Below are 24,970 nucleotides of genomic sequence, written 5' to 3' on the forward strand. Positions count from 1 at the left end.
CAAGACTTGGCAGAGTTATTTTGTAGCAAACAAGAACATAAACGTCTGAAATGAACTCATGAAAAATTGAAATACCTCATGTCCTATGAAGCATTTTGTCTCCCATGCACATGTAATGTGTTGTACTGAAGGTTTTCTGTTTTCCTTCTGGTTACAACTTTCTTCAAGAGCAGTTTAACATAATTTAAAAAAATCCTAGTGTATTGGCACTGAATTATTATTTGGCTCAAATTCTTAGCCAAGTTAAGTGTTTTGAACCTTGACTGCTGTTGACCATGAATCCTGATGTCCCCACTTTGGCGTTAGCACTAAAAGTTATAGTAAAAAACAAGTTTCAGAGTAGCAGCCGTGTTAGTCTGTATTCGCAAAAAGAAAAGGAGTACTTGTGGCACCTTAGAAACTAACAAATTTATTAGAGCATAAGCTTTCGTGAGCTACAGATGAAGTGAGCTGTAGCTCACGAAAGCTTATGCTCTAATAAATTTGTTAGTCTCTAAGGTGCCACAAGTACTCCTTTTCTTTTTAGTAAAAAACAAAACTGTCCATAAGAGGTATAATAATTCTAGTGCTCAGGAATTTTCTTGGGCAAAATGTGGCATCTTGCTGTTTGTGTAATTCTCCCAGTAGAAACCATAAGTGTTGATTTTTCATTTTATAGAATTTCCTGGAAGTATCTCACAGATCTTGAAAATTGGAGGAAGTAAGATCCCAGTTGTTCTTGTTATTAAATAAATATACAAACTGTCCACCTCAAATAGCTTATAATTGAAGTGCATTGATTTTTAATAAAGATCTCTTAGAAAAATTGATTAACTTTACCATGTGCAAGTGACTTTGCCAAATGAAGCTAAAAACAAATTGGTGGATTAATTTTAGTTGGTATTCAATGATCCTACATTCAGACTTTGTCTCTGCAGCACATATTTTGCAGTATTATGGATTCTTTATTTGTGTCATGATTAAATAAGTGAAATTAACACTAAAAAGTAAGACAAAGGGCTTTTTATCTAAGCAATGTTTTTGTCCCTTCCCCCACATATTCCTTGAGATGTCTAGTGTCATGTGAATGCTTTTTAGAACCAGAAAAACTATTAAAAATAAAATACATCTAGGGATACATTTTTGTTCACATCTAATTGTGCCATTAGTTCATTTATTTTATGTATTTCCTGTGGCATAAATTGGCTTCATAACTTTCTTCGCAAAAAACGAATATGATAGTTACCAGCTAGTGATCATAGTAATGTAGAGCTGGAAGGGTCCTTGACAAGCCATCTGGTCCACCCCTCTGCCCTGAGGCAAGACCAAGTAAACCTAGATCATCTCTGGCAGGTGTTTTGTCTAATGTGTTCTTAAAAACCTCCAGTGATGGGGATTCTAGAACCTCCCTGGAAGCCTATTCCAGAATTAGCCCTGGCTTACACTGGATTTACATCGGTATAGCTACGTCTCTCGGGTGTGGAAAAACCACACCTTTGAGACATAGCTACATCGATCTAACCCCCAATGCAGACAATGCTGGATGGACAGAAGAATTCTCCCTTTGACCTAGCTACTGCCTCTTGGAGAGGAGGATTACCTACGCTGACAGAGAAGCCCTCCTGTTGACATGGGTACTGTCTGCACTGACCTGCTACAGCTGTGCAGCTGCAATGGTGCAGGTGATTTGCAGTAGCGTTTTAAGTGTAGGCATCTCCTTAACTACTCTTTAAAATAAGTTTTTCCTACCATCTAACCTAAATCTCCCTTGCTGCAGAATAAGCCCATTGTGTCTTCTCCTACCTTCAGTGGACCTGTAAAATAGTTGATAACTGACTTCCTTATAATAGGTCTTAACATATTTAGAGACTGTCTTAGTCTTCTCTTAAGACTAATCATACCCAGTTTTTAACCTTTCTTCATAGGTCAGGTTTTCTAAACCTTTTGTCATGTTTGTTGCTGTCCTCTGAAGTCTCCAGTTTGTCTACGTCTGGTCCCCACACTGAGGCATGCCCCTGTAGGGGGCTGTGGAGGAACATTCGAGGGGGCGTGGTAGGGCCCGGGCCAGCTCCCGGCGCGGGGGGGGGGGAGGTGAGGAAAGGAAGCACTACCCAGCCCTGCTCTGCCCTCAGCTTCACTTTGGCCATGCCTCTGGTCTACATCTTTCTTGAAGTTTGGTGCTCAAAACTGGAAACAATACTCCAACTGAGGCCTCACTAGTGCTGAGTAGAGCAGCACCATTACCTCCCATGTCTTACATGGGACAGTCCTGTTAGTATTCCCCAGAACATTATCCTTTTTCACAACAATTTGACATTGTTGACTCTTATTCCATAAGTGATCATTATAATCCCTGAATCTTTTCAACAATATTAACCATCTAGACAGTTATTCCCCATTTTATAGCTGTGCATCTGATTTTTCCTTCCTAACTGAACTACTTTTGCACTTGTCTTCATTGGATTTCATCTTGGTGATTTCAGACCTATTCTTCTATTTCATAGAATGATAGAAGATTAGGGTTGGAAGAGACCTCAGGAGGTCATCTAGTCCAACCCCCTGCTCAAAGCAGGACCAACACCAACTAAATCATCCCAGCCAGGGCTTTGTCGAGCCGGGTCTTAAAAACCTTTAAGGATAGAGATTCCACCACCTCCCTAGGTAACCCATTCCAGAGCTTCACCACTCTCCTAGTGAAATAGTGTTTCCTAACCTAGACCTCCCCCACTGCAACTTGAGACCATTGCTCCTTGTTCTGTCATCTGTCACCACTGAGAGCAGGCAAATTCCATCCTCTTTGGAACCCCCTTCAGGTAGTTGAAGGCTGTTATCAAATCCCACCCCCCACCCGCAGACTAAACAAGCCCCATTCCCTCAGCTTTTCCTCGTAAGTCATGTGCCCCAGCCCCATGATCATTTTTGTTGCCCTCCGCTGGACTTTCTCCAATTTGTCTACATCCTTTCTGTAGTTGTGGGCCCAAAACTGGACTCAGTACTCCAGATGTGGCCTCACCAGTGCCAAATAGAGGGGAATAATCACTTCCCTCAATCTGCTGGCAATGCTCCTACTAATGCAGTCCAATATGCCGTGAGTCTTCTTGGCAACAAGGGCACACTGCTGACTCTCATCCAGCTTCTCATCCACTGTAATTCCCAGGTCCTTTTCTGGAGAACTGCTGCTTAGCCAGTCGGTCTCCAGCCTGTAGCGGTTCATGGGATTCTTCTGTCCCAAGTGCAGGACTCTGCACTTGTCCTTGTTGAACCTCATCAGATTTCTTTTGGACCAATCCTCCAATTTGTCTAGGTCCCTACCCTCCAGCATACCCTCTTTCCCTCTCCCCTTCCCCCCAGCTTAGTGTCATCTGAGAACTTGCTGAGTCTGCAATCCCTCCCATCATCCAGATCATTAATAAAGATGTTGAACAAAACCGGCCCAGGACCGACTCCTGAGGCACTCCGCTTGATACCGGCTGCCAACTAGACATTGAGCCGTTCATCACGACCTGTTGGGCCTGACAATCTAGCCAGCTTTCTGTCCACCTTATAGTCCATTCATCCAATCTATACTTTTTTAACTTGCAGGCAAGGATACTGTGGGAGACGGTATGAAAAGCTTTGCTAAAGTCAAGATATATCATGTTCACTGCTTTCCCCATATTCACAGAGCCAGTTATCTCATCATAGAAGGCAATCGGGTTGGTCAGGCATGACTTGCCCTTGGTGAATCCATGCTGACTGTTTCTGATCACTTTCCTCTCTTTTAAGTGCTTCAGAATTGATTCCTTGAGGACTTGCTCCATGATTTTTCCAGGGACTGAGGTGAGGCTGACTGGCCTGTAGTTCCCCAGATCCTCCTCCTTCCCTTTTTTTAAAGATGGGCACTACATTAGCCTTTTTCCAGTCGTCCGGGACCTCCCCTGATCGCCATGAGTTTTCAAAGATAATGGCCAATGGCTCTGCAATCACATCCACCAACTCCTTTAGCACTCTCGGATGCAGCCTGGACTTGTGCTCGTCCAGGTTTTCTAAATAGTCCCGAACCACTTCTTTCTCCACAGAGGGCTGGTCGCCTCCTCCCCATGTCGAGCTGCCCAGTGCAGTAGGCTGGGAGATGACCTTGTTTGTGAAGACAGAGACAAAAAAAGCATTGAGTACATTAGCTTTTTCCACATCCTCTGTCACTAGGTTGCCTCCCCCATTCAGTAAGGGGCCCACACTTTCCTTGACCATCTTCTTGTTGCTAACATACCTGAAGAAACCCTTCTTGTTACTCTTAACATCTCTTGCTAGCTACAACTCCAGGTGTGATTTGGCCTTCCTGATTTCACTCCTGCATGCCCGAGCAATATTTTTATACTCTTCCCTGGTCATTTGTCCAATCTTCCACTTCTTGTAAGCTTCTTTTCTGTGTTTAAGATCAGCAAGGATTTCACTGTTAAGCTAAGCTGGTCGCCAGCCGTATTTACTATTCTTTCTACACATGAGGATGGTTTGTCCCTGTAATCTCAATAAGGATTCTTTAAAATACAGCCAACTCTCCTGGACTCCTTTCCCCCTTATGTTGTTCTCCCAGGGGATCCTGCCCATCCGTTCTCCGAGGGAGTCAAAGTCTGCTTTTCAGAAGTCCAGGGTCCGTATTCTGAAGGAACACCTCTGAAAACTCAGCACTTGGTATTTTGTGTAAATAGCTGTGGAGGTGTGTTAAAGCACAATAGCAATAATAAATGTACTGGTGGGGACATGTGTTGCCCGTTTGAGGGGAAAAACGGTATTGATTGGCTTCTGTGTGTGTGTCTGCTGTTTCTGTGGAAAAGAGCAGGTGACTGTAAACATGAATTTTGTGTATGTGTAGCTAAAGTTAGTTTAGAGATTGTTGGAAAGCCAACTGTGAATAAAGCTGCCCTGCTTTAATCTTTTATGTACTGCACTTAAGTTTTATATGATGGGTCCTCTCTCTCCCTATGCTTGTTTGATGTATACTTTTCCAATAGAAGTGCACTACACTGCCATGTATCAGTATTTGGAGAAGAGTCACCAACATTATATTCTCAAACCTCTCATTAATTGGGCATCTTGTTGTTTTTGTGAATTTATTTAATGAACTGTCTCATTTTTCTGCTTCCCAGTTATGCCTAATGTTAGCACCAAAAAAGATAAAATTTGAAAGACTATCAAGTAGTATTGGTGGTAATTATCACCAGGGATCTTGCCTTGGAACAGAAGAAGCTTGAAGTCCTGTTTACACTAAAAATTTCAGTCAATACAAATTACTTTGGTGTACAGCTGCTGAAGTCCATGTATCACTCAGGCATCTGTGCACATTTGGCTGCTCATGTCAGCACTGCACCTACTCATCAGGAGTGCTTCTGCTGATGCAAAGTATGGTACACCATAATTAGGTATCCCTATGTGCCATGTGCCACTGTCTAGTGTGATGCCTTTGGGGAAATTTTCACAGTGTGTTGTGGGGTTGAAATGACTGGTGGGATTGTATCATAATGTTGTTTTTGAGATGATGAGCAGTGTCTGCAGAACTTTCAAATGTGAAAGGTCACGTTCCTGGATCTGTGTGCCAACCTCGCCCCAGCCCTTCAATGCATGATACTAGAATGACAGCGGAGAAGCATGTTGTGATTGCACTCTGAAATCTTGCAAAGCCATATTGCTACTGGTCGGTGGGAAGTCCATTTTGGAGTTGGAAAACCCACAGTGGGAGCCATTGCCAAGCAAGTGTGTAGGGCTATTCATTATCTCTGCCTATGCGGGGCTGAGACTCTTGACAATATACCAGATACTCTGGAAGGATTTGCATCACATCTCTGTTTTGGCACCAGCCCACCTCGCCATAGAGTACATCAACAGAAAGGGCTATTATTCTTTGATTATATAAGTGCTGGTGGATCATTGGGGATGCTTCACCAGTATCGATGTGGGCTGGTCAGGGAAGATGCATGAAGCTCACATCTTTAAGAAGGCAGGACTGTTCAGAAAGCTGTGGGTACAGACATTCTTTCCTTACTGAAAATACCAATTGTGATTCTGGGGGACCTCGCTTACCCCTTGCTCCCCTGGCTTGTGAAGCTGTACACTGGCCACCTTGATAGCACTAAGGAAAGATCCAACTACTGGCTCAACAGGTGCAAAATGAATGTGCTTTTGATAGATTGAATGGACAGTGGTGGTGGCGGCGTTCACTCACTAGTTGAGATCTCAGTGATTTATTCTCAGTGATATCCCAGTGATTATTGCCGCTTTTTGTGTTTTGCATATCTGTGAGGCAAAGGGGGAAAAGCTGCCACCAGGTTGGAGGGCAGAGGTAGAGTGGCATTTAAAGTCAGAGTAAGTGGTTGCAGGAGGCTTTGAAAAAACACTTTAACAGTCAGCCATGATGGTGTTCTGTAGGCCGGGAGCTTTGGATGTTGCTCAGAATTGAGTAGTGTTTGCTGTACACTTATAAATGCAGGTGTTGTCATGAAGCCATTAACTATGTGGGGTGTGCTGTAATGTACATTTACAAGTACTGTTTGCTTTAAGTACCGCTATGCATTCTGCAGTATGTATTGAGAAGTAATAAAGATGATTTTATTCTCCAAAAATAGAACTTCATTGAGTGGGAAAAGCAGGGCAGAAAAACAATAGGCAAAAAACCACAGGCAATGCAATATAAATTAACAGTGTGGAACTTTAAAACTGGAAAGGCAGTAAACGTTTCTGTCCATTTCAGTGCACACACGTAGTTTGTTTTGGCTACACATACACCAGCCATGGTTCTCGCAGGTTAATATATGTGAAGCTGTGGTTCTCCTTCCTGTACCTAGCATAGAGTGATGGGGTAATTATGTGCCCTGTGATGTCACATGGTATGTTGGAGGGTGTTGGTAGGTAGCAGTGACCACGGAGTTCTTCAAGGGCTGCACAGGGTGGAAGTCTGGGATTTTTGGACCTGTAGGTCAACCAGCATTTGGGTTTGCAGCCTGAGAGGACCTGAAGTTGGCAATGTAGGAAAATGTCTTTAGTGAGGGGCATGTTAATATCAGAAAGTGGAGTGAAACAGGACACTTGATTATAATAGAGCAGTTTGTATTCTGTAGGATGAATGTTTTTAAGTGATCAATATTTATTATTGAATATTCCCTTTTATCATTTGATATGGAGTTATTGTACCTTTAACTGATAAATCTTTAGCTGATAAAACTTTTAATCTTGAAGTGAGCCAAGAGTTTTAATCTTCTTGTATGTATAATGGAATTGCAGTGTTTAGGTTTCTGATTGGGTAACTTTGCCATGGGGATGACTTAAGATAACATCAGCTTTCCTCTCCTTTATTATTATAACTTGGTGCAAGCTAACACGGCATTAAGCAGCCAGGAAACGCTAAAGTTAAGATTGAAAATGCTGCTGTAATTCTGCCCCCTTACATATCTGCATTAAGGCAATCTTATATCATGTGAATTACACTTCTTTCTTGCAATATAATAACCTTTCTACAATCTTGCCTATCAAAGCCCATGTAAGTATGACTTTAAAGAGTGGTTTACCTTGTGCATTTAACAGCATTTTGTGTAGTCAGGTTCACTTTTTCTGTGTTGTTTGTGTGGATACACAGTCCTCCATTAGATTGCTAATGGCAGAAAAAACACAAATATACGGTAAGAAAAATAATTTAATCTTTTACTCAGCAGAGGTGGGGAGAAAACCATTTTAAAACATTAGGACGATATGATTGTAAAATCACAAAAATGGTAGAGGGACTCAAACAGGTGTAATGCTGGTGCCTGAAAGTGCTTTTAATTAACTTTTTTGAAATAAATTAGATTTCAAGAGGTCTGTGCTCCTTTAAGGGCTTTATATGTTATTTATAACAGAACCTTAGCTGTAATTCAGGTGGAAGGCTTTTCTTAAAATGTCAAGGTATTTTATCAGTTCAGAAGACAATGCCAACAGTTTAGAAACAGCTGAAGAAACTGTCGAGTATCCAGGCTATTTATACTGGCTTCCCAGCTTCTTCCTCCTGACTTATCTTTTTGTGGAGGGACTAGCCCTACAGTCTAGACTTAAACTAGAACTCTGAATTACAAATAAAACCAAAATTGTAGACGCACCAAAAGTGGCTAGCACACTGAAGTCTATTCACTTGGTAAATTTAATTCATTTAACTAAACTGAAGCTTTTAAAACTATATATTTTTAAGAAACCACACAGATAGAAGATCCCCGAAAACAATGGAGGCAAGAACAAGAGCGAATGCTAAAAGACTATCTCATGGTAGCGCAGGATGCGCTCAGTACCCAGAAGGAGCTGTACCAGGTGAAAGAACAGAGATTGGCACTCGCCCTGGATGAGTATGTACGTCTGAATGATGCCTACAAAGAAAAATCAAGCTCTCGTACAAGCTGTAAGTACATTAGAAATGTGTACACTGTAACTCCTTTGATCATGTTCTGTAATGGCTCTTGTTCTGCAATTCAAGATTAGTCCTCAGTGTTTTGGATCCCTGGCTGTTTTTCTGACAGCCTTTCCACTTTTTGCTCCTCAAGGCAACTGTGTTCTGCTGCAGAGAGCTCTGGTCTGTCCAACGCAGTTGAACTCCTATAGAAATGTGGGCCAGGCATTTGGCTCTGGAATCTGTTCCTTCATATGGTTTGCTGGAACCTAGATTAGGTGGGTTGGTGTTCTAAGGATACAGGATCACTTGCTCCTTTTTGGCATGCAGCCACCAGGTACTCAGTATGTAAATAGGTGGCAATGATAGATGGAGCAGTAGGTTTCACTGCTTGCTGTTGGTAACAGTTTATTTTAATTTTTGCAAAATATGTGCCGATATAAGGCATGGGGTTCAATAAAAATAAGTGGGATCATTTTGGTTTAAATCCTCAAAACAAAGGAGGAAACCTGGTGGCCAAGTATAGTGTTTTTGAGAGATCTGTGTTTGGGTTGTTGACCAAATATCTTACTCTAGGGTGGGTAGTGTTTAAAAAGCAGCAAGCTCAACTCCTGAAGAGAAGAGTAGGGGGTCTCAGGCTCTAGGGTTGCCAGGCATCCAGTTTTTGACCGGAATGTTAAAAGTCCAGTTGGCCGCCCACAGCAGGCTCTGCGTGGCTCCGAGGAAACTGCCGGGATCTCCCTCTGGCCCCTAAGTGTAGGGGCAGCCAGGGAGGAACCACAGTCAATGGGAACTGCAGTGGTGACGCCTGCAGGCAGGGGCAGCATGTGGAGCTGCCTGGCCATGCCCCTGCCTAGGAACAAGAGGGAGATACCTGCAGCTTCCTGGGAGCTGCCTGAGGTGAACGCCACCCAGAACCTGAACCCCCTCTGGTGCCCCAACCCCCTGCCCCAGCCCTGAGCCTCCTCCTGTACTCTGAACCCCTCGGCCCCAGCCTGGAGCCCCCTCTTGCACCCTAAATCCCTCATCCCACACCCCCAGCCCAGAGCCCCTTCCTGCACCCTTAACCCCTCATTTCTGGCCCCCACCGAGGGGGGCCAAAACCCCCAGCCCAGAAACCATACCCCTTTCCACACCCCGGCCCCATCCTGGAGCCCCCTCCCACACTCCAACCCCCTCAGCCCCAGCCAGGAGCCCCCTCCTGAACCCCCCCCCCCAGCATCCCAACCCTGTGCCCCAGCCTGGTAAAAATGAGCGAGTGGGGGAGAGTGAACAACAGAGGGAGCAGGAATGGAGTGAATGGGGGGGCGGGGCCTCGGGGAAGGGTGGGGCAAGGATATTCAGTTTTCTGCAAATAGAAAGTGGCAACCCTAGTCTCAGCCAGCTGAATAAACCCACCTTCCAGAAAACCTATTTGTTGTGAGAGCTCCTTGAGCTCTGAAGATTCCCTCCCTGACAAAGTGTGCTTCCCAGCTACAAGATTGGTGGCCAGGTGTTGAAAGCAGGGGGAAATGGGGACTTGCCTTGGGTTCCATCCTAGACGAAGAGCTTCTCCTCCCTTAAATTTTTGAACTCTCCCAAATGATTTTAGCAAAAGTAGAAGAAAATGTGTTGAGTATTCATTAATTATTGTGTCACAGAGATGCTGACTGTACTGTAATAAGAGGTACACCTTAAAAAATTAATATCCATTTTATTTGCACTATTATCTTAACCTCACAGTTTTAGCGCTAAGTGAACTCTTCAAGATTTAATGGTTGAAAGTAGTTTAAATTTTTTTTTTTTAATAAGTATTCTCAGGCTCCTCATCCAGCACAAAATATGACCCTGACATTCTGAAGGCGGAAATCTCCACTACAAGATTAAGGGTAAGAATGCTTAATTTAGTTCCACTGGAATTCTGCACATAAGGTTCGTGATTGCAGTGTTCTGAGCTTGGGCTAGCAGAGATTGATTTACGTCTTTTGCACCCATACATTGAAACCACCTACCATTCTGGCTAAATGCTACTCAAGCATTTAATTAAACTGTTAGCCAAATCATCCTAAAAATCAATCCAATTAATTTTCAAAGGAACACACTTAACTTTGAGAAATATATTCATTGGTTTAAATATGCCTTATAATTTATTTCACCTAGAAAATAATTCAATAATTGATTGATTCCTTTTTAAAGTCAAAAGCTGGGATAGGAGAGGGAAAAATCCTTTAAAAGTGCTTAGTATGTGGAGCAACACCCTGTGCTTAATTTAAAATGAGATCCTTTTATTTCTAAAATCAACTTTGGGGATCTCACAGCAGAACTGGTTTTAAAGTTATAATGATCAGGATAATTTGGGACTTGTTTTAATCTGCAGATACTAAGTAGTGAGCATAAGTGTGCTTCTGTACACAACTACTAAAAGATTTCTGCATATTATAGGCATTGGATTTGGTTATCTTTTTAATAATATGAAAAATAAATAGTTTGATTTATAGCTTACGCTCTCATGAATTAACCTTAAATAAGGGGGGAAATGGTGTAGAATAAATTTAAAATCTAAGTAGGAAGAGGGAGTTCCGTTATGTGAATTGTGGCAAACACTGCATTTTGGACAGTTTGGGTTCTCCATTTGGTATTGAATTTTTTGTCTTGTCAAAACTTGCTCAGATTGGAAATACAGCACCTTCCTACGCTTGGTGCTTGAATCAGTGCTAGAGATGCATAGGTTCTGTATGCGTAGAATCTACACAAGGGGTGCCAGTTATCGAGCTTTCAGTGTCCCCTGCTGGACAATTCCCAGCATTTACAGCAGCCCCAAAGTTATGTCTCCTCTTTATATGTAGTCAAAATCACAATTTAGTGTTATCAACAGCCAATATTTGGGAAGAATTATGACCTCATATGTTTAACTTATTTTTTCATATTAACATTTAACACACACACCATACTGCAGTAAATTTGCTTCCCAGATCATGTGTACCCTTCCCACTCCTCTACCAGGTTCATTATTGCCAGTTACTTAATTTTTAGGGAGTGGCTGGCCAGCAGATTACAGAACATATTTCAGCAGCAAGTTTCAGGAACCCTTGAAGAGGTGGGAGCCCTCTGGGAAGAGGGATTTAAGCCTTTAGGAGAGTCTGACAGGATGACAAGGCCAGGGATGGGAGAAGAACAAGAGCTTCTAAAATGTGATGGGGAGGGCAAATGATTGCCTCTACATGTGGGTGGCTCTCTTTAGGAATGGCTAAGGCATTTAACCATATTTATTTCCAGAAAACTGATAGAAAGCTAATGTTGTACCAATATTTAAAAAGGGTAAACAGGATGACCTGGGTAATTATAGGTCTGTCAGCCTGATGATTCCAATCAAGATAATGGAGCAGCTGATATGGGACTGGATTAATAGAGAATTAGAGGAGGATAACATAATTATATGTCAGTCATCAAGGGAAAACAGATCTGTCAAACGAATGTGAGATCTTTTTTGATGTGAACATAGGTTTGGTTGATAAAGGTCATAGTGTTGATGTAATGTACTTGGACTTCTGTGAGGTGTTTTGACTTGTACTGCATGACATTTTTTGAGTAAAAAAACAAACAAACAAAAAACTTGATATAAAATTTACATGGCACACATTAAATGGAGTAAAAGCTGGCTGACTGATAGGTCTCAAAATGTAATTGTAAGCAGAGAATCATCATCAAATAGGTGTGTTTCCAGTGGAGTCCCACGGGGATTGTTCTTGGCCTTACACTATATAATGTTTTATATTTTAATTACCTGTAAGAAAACATTAAGTCACCACTGATAAAGTTTGCAAATGACAACAGTTGAGGTACTGGTAAATAATAAAGAGGACAAATTGTTTGGTAAGCTGGGAGCAAGCAAACAATGTGTATTTTAATACGGCTAAATGTAAACGTATACATTTAGGCACAAAGAATGTGAGCCATACTTAAAGGATGAAGGACTGTATGCTGGGAAGCAGTGACTCTGAAAAAGATTTGGGGGTCATGGTGGATAATCAGCTGAACACAAGCTCCCAGTGCGATGCTATGGCCAAGAGAGCTAATGCCATCCGTGGATGCATAAATGGGGAACCTCAAGTAGGAATAGAGGTTACTTTACCTCTATTTGACACTGGTATGACCACTGCTGGAATACTGTGTCCAGTTCTGGTGCCCACAATTCAAGGAAGATGTTGATAAATTAGAGAGGATTTAGAGAAGCGTCATGAGAATGTTTGTTTATAAGATTAGAAAACATGCCTTATTAGTGATAGACTCTAGGACAGAGGTGGGCAAACTACAGCCCGCAGGCCACATCTGCCTGGCCCCGAGCTCCTGGCCCGGGAGTCTAGTCCCCGGCCCCTCCCCTGCTGTCCCCCCTCCCCTGCAGTCTCACCTCACAACTCTGCTGGCGCAATGCTCGGGGTGGCAAGCTCCTGGGGCAGTGCAGCTGTAGAGCCCAGCTTGACCCGGTGCTCTGAGCTGCGCTGTGTGGCTGCCTCCAGCTGGGCTCCAGGCAGGGCGGTAAGGGGGAGGGAGCAGGTTGGATAAAGGGTAGGGAAGTTTGGGGGGGGGGCTGGACAGGGAGCAGGGCGGTCAGAGGGCAGGGAACAGGGGGTTGAATGGGGGTAGGGGTCCCGGGGGGGCAGTCAGGAAGAAGTGGGGGTTGGATGGGGCAGTCAGGGTAAGGGGTTCCTGGGGCAGTCAGGGGACAGAGAGAAGGGGGAGGTTGAATGGGGGCAGTGGTCCCGGGGGGGGCAGTCAGGAATGAGAGGAAGCGTTGGATGGGGCGGCGGGGGACAGTCAGGGGTGGAGTTCTGGGGTGGTCGGGACAGGGAGTGGGAGGGTGGGGTGGATGGAGCAGGGGTCCAGGGGGCCGTTAGGGAACGGGAGGGTTGGATAGGGCAGGAGTCGGGAGGGGGGTGCCATTAGGAGGTGGGGGTGTCGGATAGGAGGTGGGGGCTGGGCCACACCTGGCTGTTTGGGGAGGCCCAACTAACCAGCTCTCCATACAATTTCCGAAACCCGATGCTGACCTCTGGCCAAAAAGTTTTCCCACCCCTGTTCTAGGAGCTCAGTCTATTTAGCTTAACAAAGAGAATGTTTCTTCCTATTAATATTTAAATGCTGGGGGGAGAAGGGGTTAGCACTGAAAAGCCTAGCTGAAGAGATTTGAACGTGAAGAGGAAGGTTGCTGTTGAACAAGGAGGGAGTTCAAATTATTGGCATTGAAGAAGGCTTGAAGATTGAGTAAGGAGAGGGGACAAAAGGACTGTCAGGCAGGAAGCTTAGAGAGAAGTATGGGCAGTGGGACAGAGGGTGTAAAAATGAAGCAAGTGCAGAGGTGTGGGGGATGAGAAGGTTATACAAAGTCTTGAAGAAGAGGACAAGGAGCACAAGAATAGAATACCTTTAATGTAAGTAGAGTGTAGTAAACAAACAGAGGTCATGCTTCATCATATAGGTCACATTCTTCTGGTATAGCACACCTAAGGTTATGTCTACACTGCAGATTTTACAGTAGCACAAAAGTGCTAGTGTAGACAGAGCCTAAGTCGCTGGCATAATGCTTGGTATAATGAAATGAAAATGAATTACAGCAGAGGGTGTTTAGAAGGTGATCTTTAGGAACACTTACGAGTTGCTGGGGGATCCAGTCCTCAAGTTGAAATCTCTGTATGTCCTCTGAAATTACTTATAAGTTTACATTTTTAGTCTGGAAGGCTAGCAGTTTTGTGGTTCTAGGGAAAGTGGGTATGGTTTTAATCTCTGTTATATAAAACATGAATGTGGTGTTGTAGCTGTTAGTTTTAAGGTTTTTTCCATCCCTTGACTGGAAGTTTTGAGTGAAATCATTCCTGGGGATTGGAACTTTTAGCTAGTTCTCAGTTTGTTTATAGTTGGGAAAATGTCTTCCTAGTCAGATGGTGGGTAGCAGATGAGAGCTTTAACATCTCTTTGATACGGTCAGTGACTTGGATTGTAAGATATCATGACAGAAATGTACAATTAGGCTTGCTATAGCCACTCCCTTTATCACGTTACATTTCTAACATGGTCAAACAATTAGATTTCTATCAAAGGAAGCAGTTACAAATTGTATTTCCAAAAAAGATGAGTCCAGCCCAACTCCCTATATTTAGATAAGAAATTTTACCTTTTAAAAAAAAAAAAGGTTGAAACCATTTATTTCTACTAAGGAAAAAGACATGAGCCAAAAATTTCACACTTGGATGCCTAAAATTAAGCTCCTCAAGATGTATTTAGGCACCCAAATAAACACCTAAATCTTCAGAAGCACTGAGCACCCAGAAGCTCCAGTTCTTTGAACATATTCTCAAAAATACAAATTTTGGTATATAATTTCTTTTCTGCTAAGATATCCGCTCCAGTTCTCTATTGTAACAAAACCTATAGTTTAATCATCAAAATTATATTAAAAGTAACTAGACATTTTTGACTCAACCAAGTTTTTACCATTTTCTCCTGGCAAGGAAGTGAACCCATTGAAGATGGCATCCCGCTACTTTTGTCTACCACCACTTTCCCAGTACCCTTCTTTGTGACTTGCATCTAATCTCACATTGTAAACTCCTTGGAGTAAGGGCCTTGTTTTTTTCATTTTGCTTGTAAAGCAGCAACTCTACCTGTGGTACCATATATAAAGAATAGACCATGGTGGTATAGAAAGACTATATCTGCATTAGTTTAGGATGTCTGTGCTACTTATGACAGGTTTCAGAGTAGCAGCCGTGTTAGTCTGTATTCGCAAAAAGAAAAGGAGTACTTGTGGCACCTTAGAGACTAACACATTTATTAGAGCATAAGCTTTCGTGAGCTACAGCTCACTTCATCGGATGCATTTGGTGGAAAAAACAGAGGAGAGATTTATACACACACACACACACACACACACACACACACACACACACACACACACACACACACACACACACACACACACATATGAAACAATGGGTTTATCATACACACTGTAAGGAGAGTGATCACTTAAGATAAGCCATCACCAGCAGCAGGGGGGGGGAAAGGAGGAAAACCTTTCATGGTGACAAGCAAGGTAGGCTAATTCCAGCAGTTAACAAGAATATCAGAGGAACAGTGGGGGGTGGGGTGGGAGGGAGAAATACCATGGGGAAATAGTTTTACTTTGTGTAATGACTCATCCATTCCCAGTCTCTATTCAAGCCTGAGTTAATTGTATCCAGTTTGCAAATTAATTCCAATTCAGCAGTCTCTCATTGGAGTCTGTTTTTGAAGCTTTTTTGTTGAAGGATAGCCACTCTTAGGTCTGTGATCGAGTGACCAGAGAGATTGAAGTGTTCTCCAACTGCTTTTTGAATGTTATAATTCTTGACGTCTGATTTGTGTCCATTCATTCTTTTACGTAGAGACTGTCCAGTTTGGCCAATGTACATGGCAGAGGGGCATTGCTGGCACATGATGGCATATATCACATTGGTAGATGTGCAGGTGAACGAGCCTCTGATAGTGTGGCTGATGTGATTAGGCCCTATGATGGTATCCCCTGAATAGATATGTGGACAGAGTTGGCAACGGGCTTTGTTGCAAGGATAGGTTCCTGGGTTAGTGGTTCTGTTGTGTGGTGTGTGGTTGCTGGTGAGTATTTGCTTCAGATTGGGGGGCTGTCTGTAAGCAAGGACTGGTCTGTCTCCCAAGATCTGTGAGAGTGATGGGTCGTCCTTCAGGATAGGTTGTAGATCCTTGATGATGCGTTGGAGAGGTTTTAGTTGGGGGCTGAAGGTGATGGCTAGTGGCGTTCTGTTGTTTTCTTTGTTGGGCCTGTCCTGTAGTAGGTGACTTCTGGGTACTCTTCTGGTTCTGTCAATCTGTTTCTTCACTTCAGCAGGTGGGTATTGTAGTTGTAGGAATGCATGATAGAGATCTTGTAGGTGTTTGTCTCTGTCTGAGGGGTTGGAGCAAATGCGGTTATATCGTAGTGCTTGGCTGTAGACAATGGATCGAGTGGTATGATCTGGATGAAAGCTAGAGGCATGTAGGTAGGAATAGCGGTCAGTAGGTTTCCGATATAGGGTGGTATTATGTGGAATTACTGGAAATGGACGAGTCATTACACAAAGTAAAACTATTTCCCCATGGTATTTCTCCCTCCCACCCCACCCCCCACTGTTCCTCTGATATTCTTGTTAACTGCTGGAATTAGCCTACCTTGCTTGTCACCATGAAAGGTTTTCCTCCTCCTCCCCCCGCTGCTGGTGATGGCTTATCTTAAGTGATCACTCTCCTTACAGTGTGTATGATAAACCCATTGTTTCATGTTCTCTCTCTGTGTGTGTGTGTGTGTGTGTGTGTGTGTGTGTGTGTGTGTATATAAATCTCTCCTCTGTTTTTTCCACCAAATGCATCCGATGAAGTGAGCTGTAGCTCACGAAAGCTTATGCTCTAATAAATTTGTTAGTCTCTAAGGTGCCACCAGTATTCCTTTTCTTTGTGCTACTTATGAGTGCTAAAGCCATGATTTATAGAGGTCATTCTAACTTAATGAGTGCCAAAAAACCTTAATATGAAACCATCCTATATTCTATTTGCCCTGATACAAAGCCCTTTGCAATAAATGGAAAGAATTGACTTTCATGAGTTTTGAATCGGACCCTATTTGCTATACTTCACAGAAAAGAAAATTAAGGATGTTTTGAGGGGCAAAAAATGTAGTGGGTTATTTTTTTTATATCACTTATGAGTCAACTATATGGTCTATAGTAGATGAAGAAGAGAAATATTATTGAATACAATTTTTGAAAGCTTTAAAAGTTACATAAATAACTACATAAGTACAAAATAATGTTGTAATTTTAAATATCCTCTATCTCATGACCTTCCAGGGCTGGGAGCAAGTGCTGTGTGTTTCACTGGAAAGGGTATAAGCTCCATTTTCTAAATGAGACAGCACTGATTTCTAGCCCTTCTGATTTGTATATTGGACCTTAAACTGGTCACTGGTGCAAGACTGAATATTGTATATCCTGCGCTTCTGGCAAATGTAATATTGAAGCTTAAAGTCCCTCATGGCAGGGGAAGGTAGGGAATATTTGGCAGGGTTTTCATTTTCAAATAACATTTTTTTAAAAAGTTAAAAGTATCCCAAGGCAGATTGGTTAGTGTGCAGAGTGGAAGTATGACTGACAGAGGTGTCATAAGTGCAATTTATCACAAGACTCCACAATTTCATGTGGGTGTCACTGCCACAATGACATCTGTGATGTGTTAATTAATTATTACTTACGTTAAAGGGACACTGTCCCATAGCTGGCCTCCACAGTTAGGTTTAGTTTATTTGGAAAGTTTTGAAATGACATTTAAAAACAGTTCCAACAGAGCTTTTTGTTTTCACTGACAGACATTTTTGGATGGCACATCCCAATCTGTCTATATTTGAAATAGCAACATTTTAGGGTGAAAAACAGGGTGAAAAAATAGGAATATCTTTTAATCCCCATTGGACTGAGATTTTTTTTATTTTTGGCCAGAGTAGGAAAAATGTTCTCCTCAAATGTTCCTCCTAAATAAATATAGTTGGTGTGTGTGTGTTTGTAGCCAAAACAGACCAGCCTTGTGATTGTCTGAGAATCTAGAAACTGATTTGTGTAGAAACAAAAGTGAAATTGACTATTCTGTTCTTGTTTCCAGGCTGAGTGAAATGCAAAAAGTAAATGAACAGCCTAAACAGACAAGCCAACATATTAGTTTTATAAAAAGGAGCAGTTCATGAGGAGACTAGGAACACTTTCTCTTCTGACTCCATTGAAATATAACCAGCTGAGAGCTTCTTGGAATGATCAAGTGAAAATATTATAATAGAAAACTTAAAAAAAAAAAAAAAAAAATCTGACTGGCTCTCTAAAATTGTTACCATGCATGCTTAACTAGAGAAAAGTAAATTACATTTTTAAATTCTCTCAGGTTTAGTAACCTAGTGTCAATGCTAATAAGAAATGTGTTTTAATCTGATATTGTCTCTTTAACACAGAGGTAAATTGCACACAGACATCAAGAGGATAACAGAATGCCTTTTTATATATATATATAATATATATATATAATGTATATAAGTGCTAAAAAGCATCACACACAGCAGTTTACCTTTTTTCTTATCTAATGTAGAGTCTGTATGTATTGTTGGAAACCATGCATTACGCTATTTAACAAAAGGAATTTTCTAATTTTTGCTTTGATTTCACACAAAAGGTTAAGAAGCTGAAGAGGGAACTCTTTCATATGAAGCAAGAACTGCTCTATAAAGAACAGGGCTTTGAAACATTGCAACAGTAAGTATAAAAAAATAATTTAAATTAACTTAAATAATTCATTCTACTAGTTAGGACTAAACCGAATACAATTATGATTGCACAGATTTGCAGTGAAAAGACTAGGAATAAGAAAATGTCTGGAAAGAATCCACCAAAAATAAACTGTTTCCAAAGGGCTAAAGCTTTTTTTATTAGGCTCCAGAGAATCGATAGAAAGCACAAACCTGCTTTGGGAGTAAAAAAAAAAAAGGCAGTAAAACGAGTTCCATCGCACATGTAACTTGCCCATTACACCAGAGAGTGTTGGAAGAGGGCGGGAAGGAGGCTTTGTTGTAAGTCTCATAAGAAGTGTGATTAGATCCTGGCTGCCCCCTCAGCTGGCATGGAGAGAGGTCTGCTACTATAAGGAGGTATGAACAGTGCACAGCAGAGAAAAGCTCAAAATGAGTTGCAGTTTTGAGAGTTAAGGGAGATCTCGCCTTTTTAAACTGATCACTCTTGAGCCCTGCATCATGAATCTTCTCGGGCTTGATCTACACTACAGAGTTAGGTCGACGTAAGGCAGATTACGTCGACCTAATTATGTCAGCGTCTCCACTACAGTGCTGCTTTCACTGAAGTAAGCAGCCCACTGCACCGACATAACTCCACCTCCACGAGAGGTATAGTGCTTATGTCGATGTAGTTAGGGCAACACAGTGTCTCTGTAGACATGGGGTTACGTATATCGGCTGTTATATGAGGCACTGGCAGCCCGAGCTGTCAGGGAGCGTAGGCTCACCCCTCCTGCTGCCGCCTCCCAGTGAGGGATTGCAGGGGTGGGAAGCTGGGGGACCTCCAACTGTGAGGCCCCTGCCAGAGTCTAAACATGAAATAATAGTAGCCAGGAAACGGACAAAAATGGCAATTTCGCTGCTGCTAGGCTTCCTGCTGTGAAATTGCAGCTCGCTCCGGCTCACAGATATGAACCCGGCACCCCGCTGACAGCTCGGGCTGTCGGGTTGGGGTATCCCAGTAGTGAGCCTAACAGCTGGAGTCGGGGGGAAACCTCTGTGAGCCCCATGCCTACTGCTGAGGATGTCAGCCAGAGGGCTTCAGGGCTCCAGCTGTTAGTGTCCCACAATGCCTCACTTTAGTCAGTGGAAGTGCTCCTGGTGAGGATGTGCACCACTGACAGAAGGAGCAAATGTGGACATGAACCTCTGCTTTAATTATTGCAGTGGCTGTCCGTCGACTGAAGTTGACTTAATTTGGTAGTTTAGACAAGCCCTTCACTATCAGAACATCAGCCAGGCTAGTTCTTCAGCAGAAAGGTATTTCCTGGGAATGGCAATCAACCCACGGTAGCCCCTATCCTGACCAATGTGAAAATGTGGATTGTTTTTTACTGCAGAACTCTTTTATAACTGAAGCCTGCACAGAGCGGGACGTAAGTCAATTTACTTACCAACTCTGTGCTACAGAACTCCTCCATCTGATTTAGAGTATTTGCACATACTATGGATTCATATCCTTGTGAGAGATGACAGCTGGATTTGTTTTTAATGGGAACCCTCTAAATACTAAAAGTGGAAATTGTATGAGGATTCAGTTTCACTTCCTGGGAATCCAGTACCAGACTTGCCATAACACATACTTACTTACTTACTTACTTAGGCAGACACACACAATTAGCAATTTCAAATTTCTTTTTACTGAATAGCATTCCAAAGGTAAACCATTACAACTCACCCTAGCTAGACTAACCTCACTAACTAACGATGTCTTATTTTCCTTTAAAGTCAAGCATGTTACATATATTTATACATACATAAATACAAGGTTTGGGACTTCTGCTTTCACGTGGGCTCATCCTGGTTATTATATTGATAACAAGATAAAACATCCAGTTGCACCACATAATCAGTTGTTTCAACATCCACAATACTGAGCACGTACACAATTTCAGATAAGAAAAACTGACCATTACTGTAGCTGTTAGGTACACATGGTGTCTTTGGTTCAATTATGTAATACACTTCACTGAGACATTGGACCTCCAGTCTACTACTCCTCCTTTGTGGTGTTTTCCCAGCCTCAATTCCACTGACTTCTGTAAAATTACAAAAAACTGTATCGAGATCCAACCCGCAGACTCAGCCTGCGTTACCCTTAGCAGCTCTATCTTCTCCCTGCAGAGCCTGGCTGGATCTGACTGGTGTTCAAAATGTCTGCCAGTTTTACCCCTGGTGGAACTCACTGCTGGTTGGTCAGGAGTTTCCAGCTGCTAGCTAAAGGTGTATGTACATGCAGGAAAGTCTGCTGTTATGAACGAAGCCTTCCATGCCAGCTTCAATACAGCTACTGAGCAGATTAACTTCCTGCACTCCCTCTAGTGTGTTAAATTATAACTACTTGTTTGCAGTTACTCAAGGCTCTATACTGCCACCTTGTCTGGGAATGTTTCCATATCAGCTCAGACCAGAGCAGAAACAGCAGCTGTAATTACAGCTGCTAAGGTTTTTGGCAGAACACCAGACAATAAGACAAAAATGAAGAGAAGGGAGTTACAAAACCATACTCTAAAACAGCTCTATTAACTACCTAGGAGCAGGCAGCGGCATAGTTAGGCTAGAACCCTGCACAGGAAAATAATGCAAGTTTGTATGTGTCATGGAAATTTATAGCAGTAATTGGAAAACATGTTAATGTGTAGGTCAGCCGTAGGTTGCATCAGTAAATAAAATAGTGCAACTTCTGAGCTGCCTGATGGGCTCTAAAGGTCTCATACTGCAAGGAGTTGATTTAATTCCATGGGAGTTGCGGGTGCTCAGCGCCTTGCAGTCAGGCGGTAACAGCCTGGTTTTCAGAGGCTCGGAGCACTGGCGGCTGTGCTTCACTCCTGCAGATCAGGCCCTAAGTGACTAAGCATTGCTCAAAACTATTACTAAAGAAATGGACAGCATGTTGTGACCTGGTACATACTGTAGTTGTCACCTTGCTAACAAACATGTTTTTCCTGACTAGTCTGAATAGCATTTTATTAATACCGTTATTTGTATTATGGTAACACTTAATGATCCCGACTGAAACCAGGGATCCTATGGCTCTGAGTCAGGGGTGAAAATAACTTAAGGGACTTACCGGGACGCCGGAGTCCTAAACAGGGGGTGTGGCCTCAACCGGTAGAGGCAGGGCCTTTAAATACTCGGGCCCTTTTAAATCAAGATTTAAAGGCCCTGGGGCTCCGGCTGCGGCTGGGAGACCCGGGGCCTTTAAATCACCCCCCGGAGCTACCAGATGCAGAGGCCGCTGGGGGCTCTGGGGCAATTTAAAGGGCCCAGGGCTCTGGCTGCCGCTACTGCAGTGGAACTCCGGGCCCTTTAAATCGCTGACGCCGCTACCCTGGGGTTCCAGCAGCAGCAGGGTTTGGGCGGCAATTTAAAGGGCCTGGGACTCCGCCCGTGGCAGGGAGCCCTGGGCTCTTTAAATCGCCAGCCTGAGGAAGTCGGTCTGGTGTGGCATGGCGTACTGGACCGAACCGGCTTAGTTTCACCTCTGCTCTGAATACAGGACAGTCACATAATAATAGATAGTTTTTGTCCTGAAGAACTTACAAAGGAACTGGAGAAGAGAATTATTATCCCTTGTTTACTGATAGTGAACTGAGGCACAGAGAGTGTGACTTGTTCAAGTTCACACACAAAGTGGAAGAACTGAGAATTGAACCCAGATCTCTCTGCTCCCCTGTGCAGTATCTAAGCCACAACGATAGCCTTTCTCCAAAGGTGTCTTAACTTGTACTAACTCAAACATACTATAAACTAGTCCTGTGTAGTTTAATAGAACACTTTTACACAACCTGATTCTCTGGGATGGAAGAAATTCCTGGTTCAGGAAACTGCTAGCAAAAAAAAGTGAACGCAACTGTTGCTGCAACATCTTCAGTCATAGTGCGATGAGAACGAAGGATTGGGATGTAGCTCTAAAGAGAAACTAAATTATTTTCCTTTGTGTTGGCATATAGAGACCAAAGTCAAAGTGGGAGTGGAAAGCATTCAGCATAATATCAGCTCCTTGAACTCTTTAATTGTGAATAAAAATGAGATATTAATTATTTAAATCTATAATAGGATGAGAGGAGGGAAAGGGAAAAGGTAATTGCCTGGATTTATTTAACCATAAATTAAACTTCACTGGAGGCCACACTTTAAAAAAAAAATAATAATAATAATAATTCTGAAGCTTAAAGTAATAAAAATTCATGCCACTGTCCCTGGATTAAAGGTTAGCCAAGCACGCTGGCTTTATTATATTAATGCAACAATGAAGTATTGTTTTAAAGCAGCTTGCTTGCAAGTAATTTTGATAGGACTCCAAAGCATGTTTGAGAAACTGTCAGCAGCATACCACAGGAAAACAATGGACATTTGTTGTAGAAATTCAGGCAGTCACTTCTGAACAGCACTAATCCCATTAATTTAAAACAGGAAGACAGAATATTTTGTGTCCGAGTCTCTTCATGTCCATCTTAATTATATACAGAATAAAGAAGTTGCAGTTTGAATGTGGTATATCATTCTGTTAAGCAGCATACAGCTTGTTACCTGACCACTCATTCATGGCTCTAGACCATAGGCATGTCCTATTGCTATTTGACCTTAGAAATGAGGTAATTCATGAAAAATCAAGTGACAACTGGCAGTAAATGTCCTCCTGCTCATAAAAGTTTCTGATATAAATTGGAACCCAGTATATTTTGTCTGTATAAAACGAGTGCTGAGTAGAAATGTTTCACAACCTCTTATCTTTATTTCTAAAACCTATTCTTCCATCACCTCTCTATTGGGTTATGGTCTCAGTGCTGTGGCACTGTATTCGAATCATGTGGGCTAATAACTAGATTGGGCCAAAACAAACATATATTTCCACTTCTGTAATGTGCACCCATTGCAATTTCCAGATGTGATAACTGCCTTTGTTTTATGGTGTAAGTGCTCTGGACAAAAAGAGCATTTTTCTGCTGTGCAATAAAAATGAGTCAAAAGGTAAATGTCATGTTTGGTTTGCTGTGGGTATTCATCTTTTGTTTACAGCTACGGAACAAAATTTTCAAAAAGATACCCCCCAAGTTTCTGTGTAGAATGTGTTATGCACACAGTTGTCAATTAAACAATATGTGCAGCACTTGCAGATAAAACTGAATATTTGGCTTTGGCAATCCTTTCAGAAAATATGATCTACCTTATTCCAGCATTTATTATGGTTGGCACTGGTTTTGGTTTTTTTCATTACCAAATGTTTTCACATGGGGAACAAAAACTTAGATTTGTGTGTGCAGACTGCATTTCTGCACACACATAGCCAATTTGCTTAGACTCATAGGACTGGAATGGACCTCGAGCGGTCATCTAGTTCATGGCAGGACTAAGTATTATCTAGACCATCCCTGACTGACAGGTGTTTGTCTAACCTGCTCTTAAAAATCTCCAATGATGGAGAGTTTTTCCTAATGTCCACCTGAAACCTCCCTTGCTGCAACATAAACCCATTGCTTCTTATCCTATCCTCAGAGGTTAAGAAGAACAATTTTTTTCTCTCCTCATCCTAACAACCTTTTATGTACTTGAAAACTGTTATGTCTCCTCTCAGTCTTCTCTTTTCCAGACAACACAAACCCAATTTTTTCAGGTTTCAGAGTAGCAGCCGTGTTTAGTCTGTATTCGCAAAAAGAAAAGGAGTACTTGTGGCATCTTAGAGACTAACAAATTTATTAGAGCATAAGCTTTCGTGAGCTACAGCTCGATGAAGTGAGCTGTAGCTCATGAAAGCTTATGCTCTAATAAATTTGTTAGTCTCTAAGGTGCCACAAGTACTCCTTTTCTTTTTGCCAATTTTTTCAGTCTTCCCTTATAGGTCATGTTTACTAGACCTTTAAATCACTATTCTTGCTCTTCTTTGGACTTTCTCCAATTTGTCTACATCTTTCCTGAAGTGTGATGCCCAGAACTGCACACAATACTCCAGTTGAGGCCTAATCAGCATGGAGTAAAGCAGAATTACTTCTCTTGTGTTGCTTACAACACTCCTGATGTTTGCCTTTTTTGCAACAGTGTTACACTGTTGACTCATATTTAGCCTGTGGTCCACTATGACCCCCCAGATCCCTTTGCACAGTACTCCTTCCTAGGCAGTCGTTTCCCATTTTGTATGTGTGCAACTGTTTTTTCCTTCCTAAGAGGAGTTCTTTGCATTTATCCGGATCATTTTGAATTATAATCCTATCCTCCAAAGCACTTTCAACCCCTCCCAGACTGGTATCGTCCGCAAA

The 24,970-nt window shown here is 42.3% G+C and overlaps 1 protein-coding gene across 1 annotated transcript in view; it reads left to right on the forward strand.

Annotated features, from left to right (window-relative positions):
* WWC2 (WW and C2 domain containing 2) overlaps positions 1 to 24,970 on the forward strand; it is a 174,171-nt gene that overhangs the window by 81,131 nt on the left and 68,070 nt on the right. Inside the window, 3 exon segments of the mRNA XM_038400627.2 lie at positions 8,171 to 8,374; positions 10,154 to 10,230; positions 18,599 to 18,678. Coding sequence (XP_038256555.1) covers positions 8,171 to 8,374; positions 10,154 to 10,230; positions 18,599 to 18,678 — 361 coding nt within the window.

Source organism: Dermochelys coriacea, chromosome 4 (genome assembly GCF_009764565.3).
Source record: "Dermochelys coriacea isolate rDerCor1 chromosome 4, rDerCor1.pri.v4, whole genome shotgun sequence".
Lineage (NCBI taxonomy): Eukaryota > Metazoa > Chordata > Testudines > Dermochelyidae > Dermochelys > Dermochelys coriacea.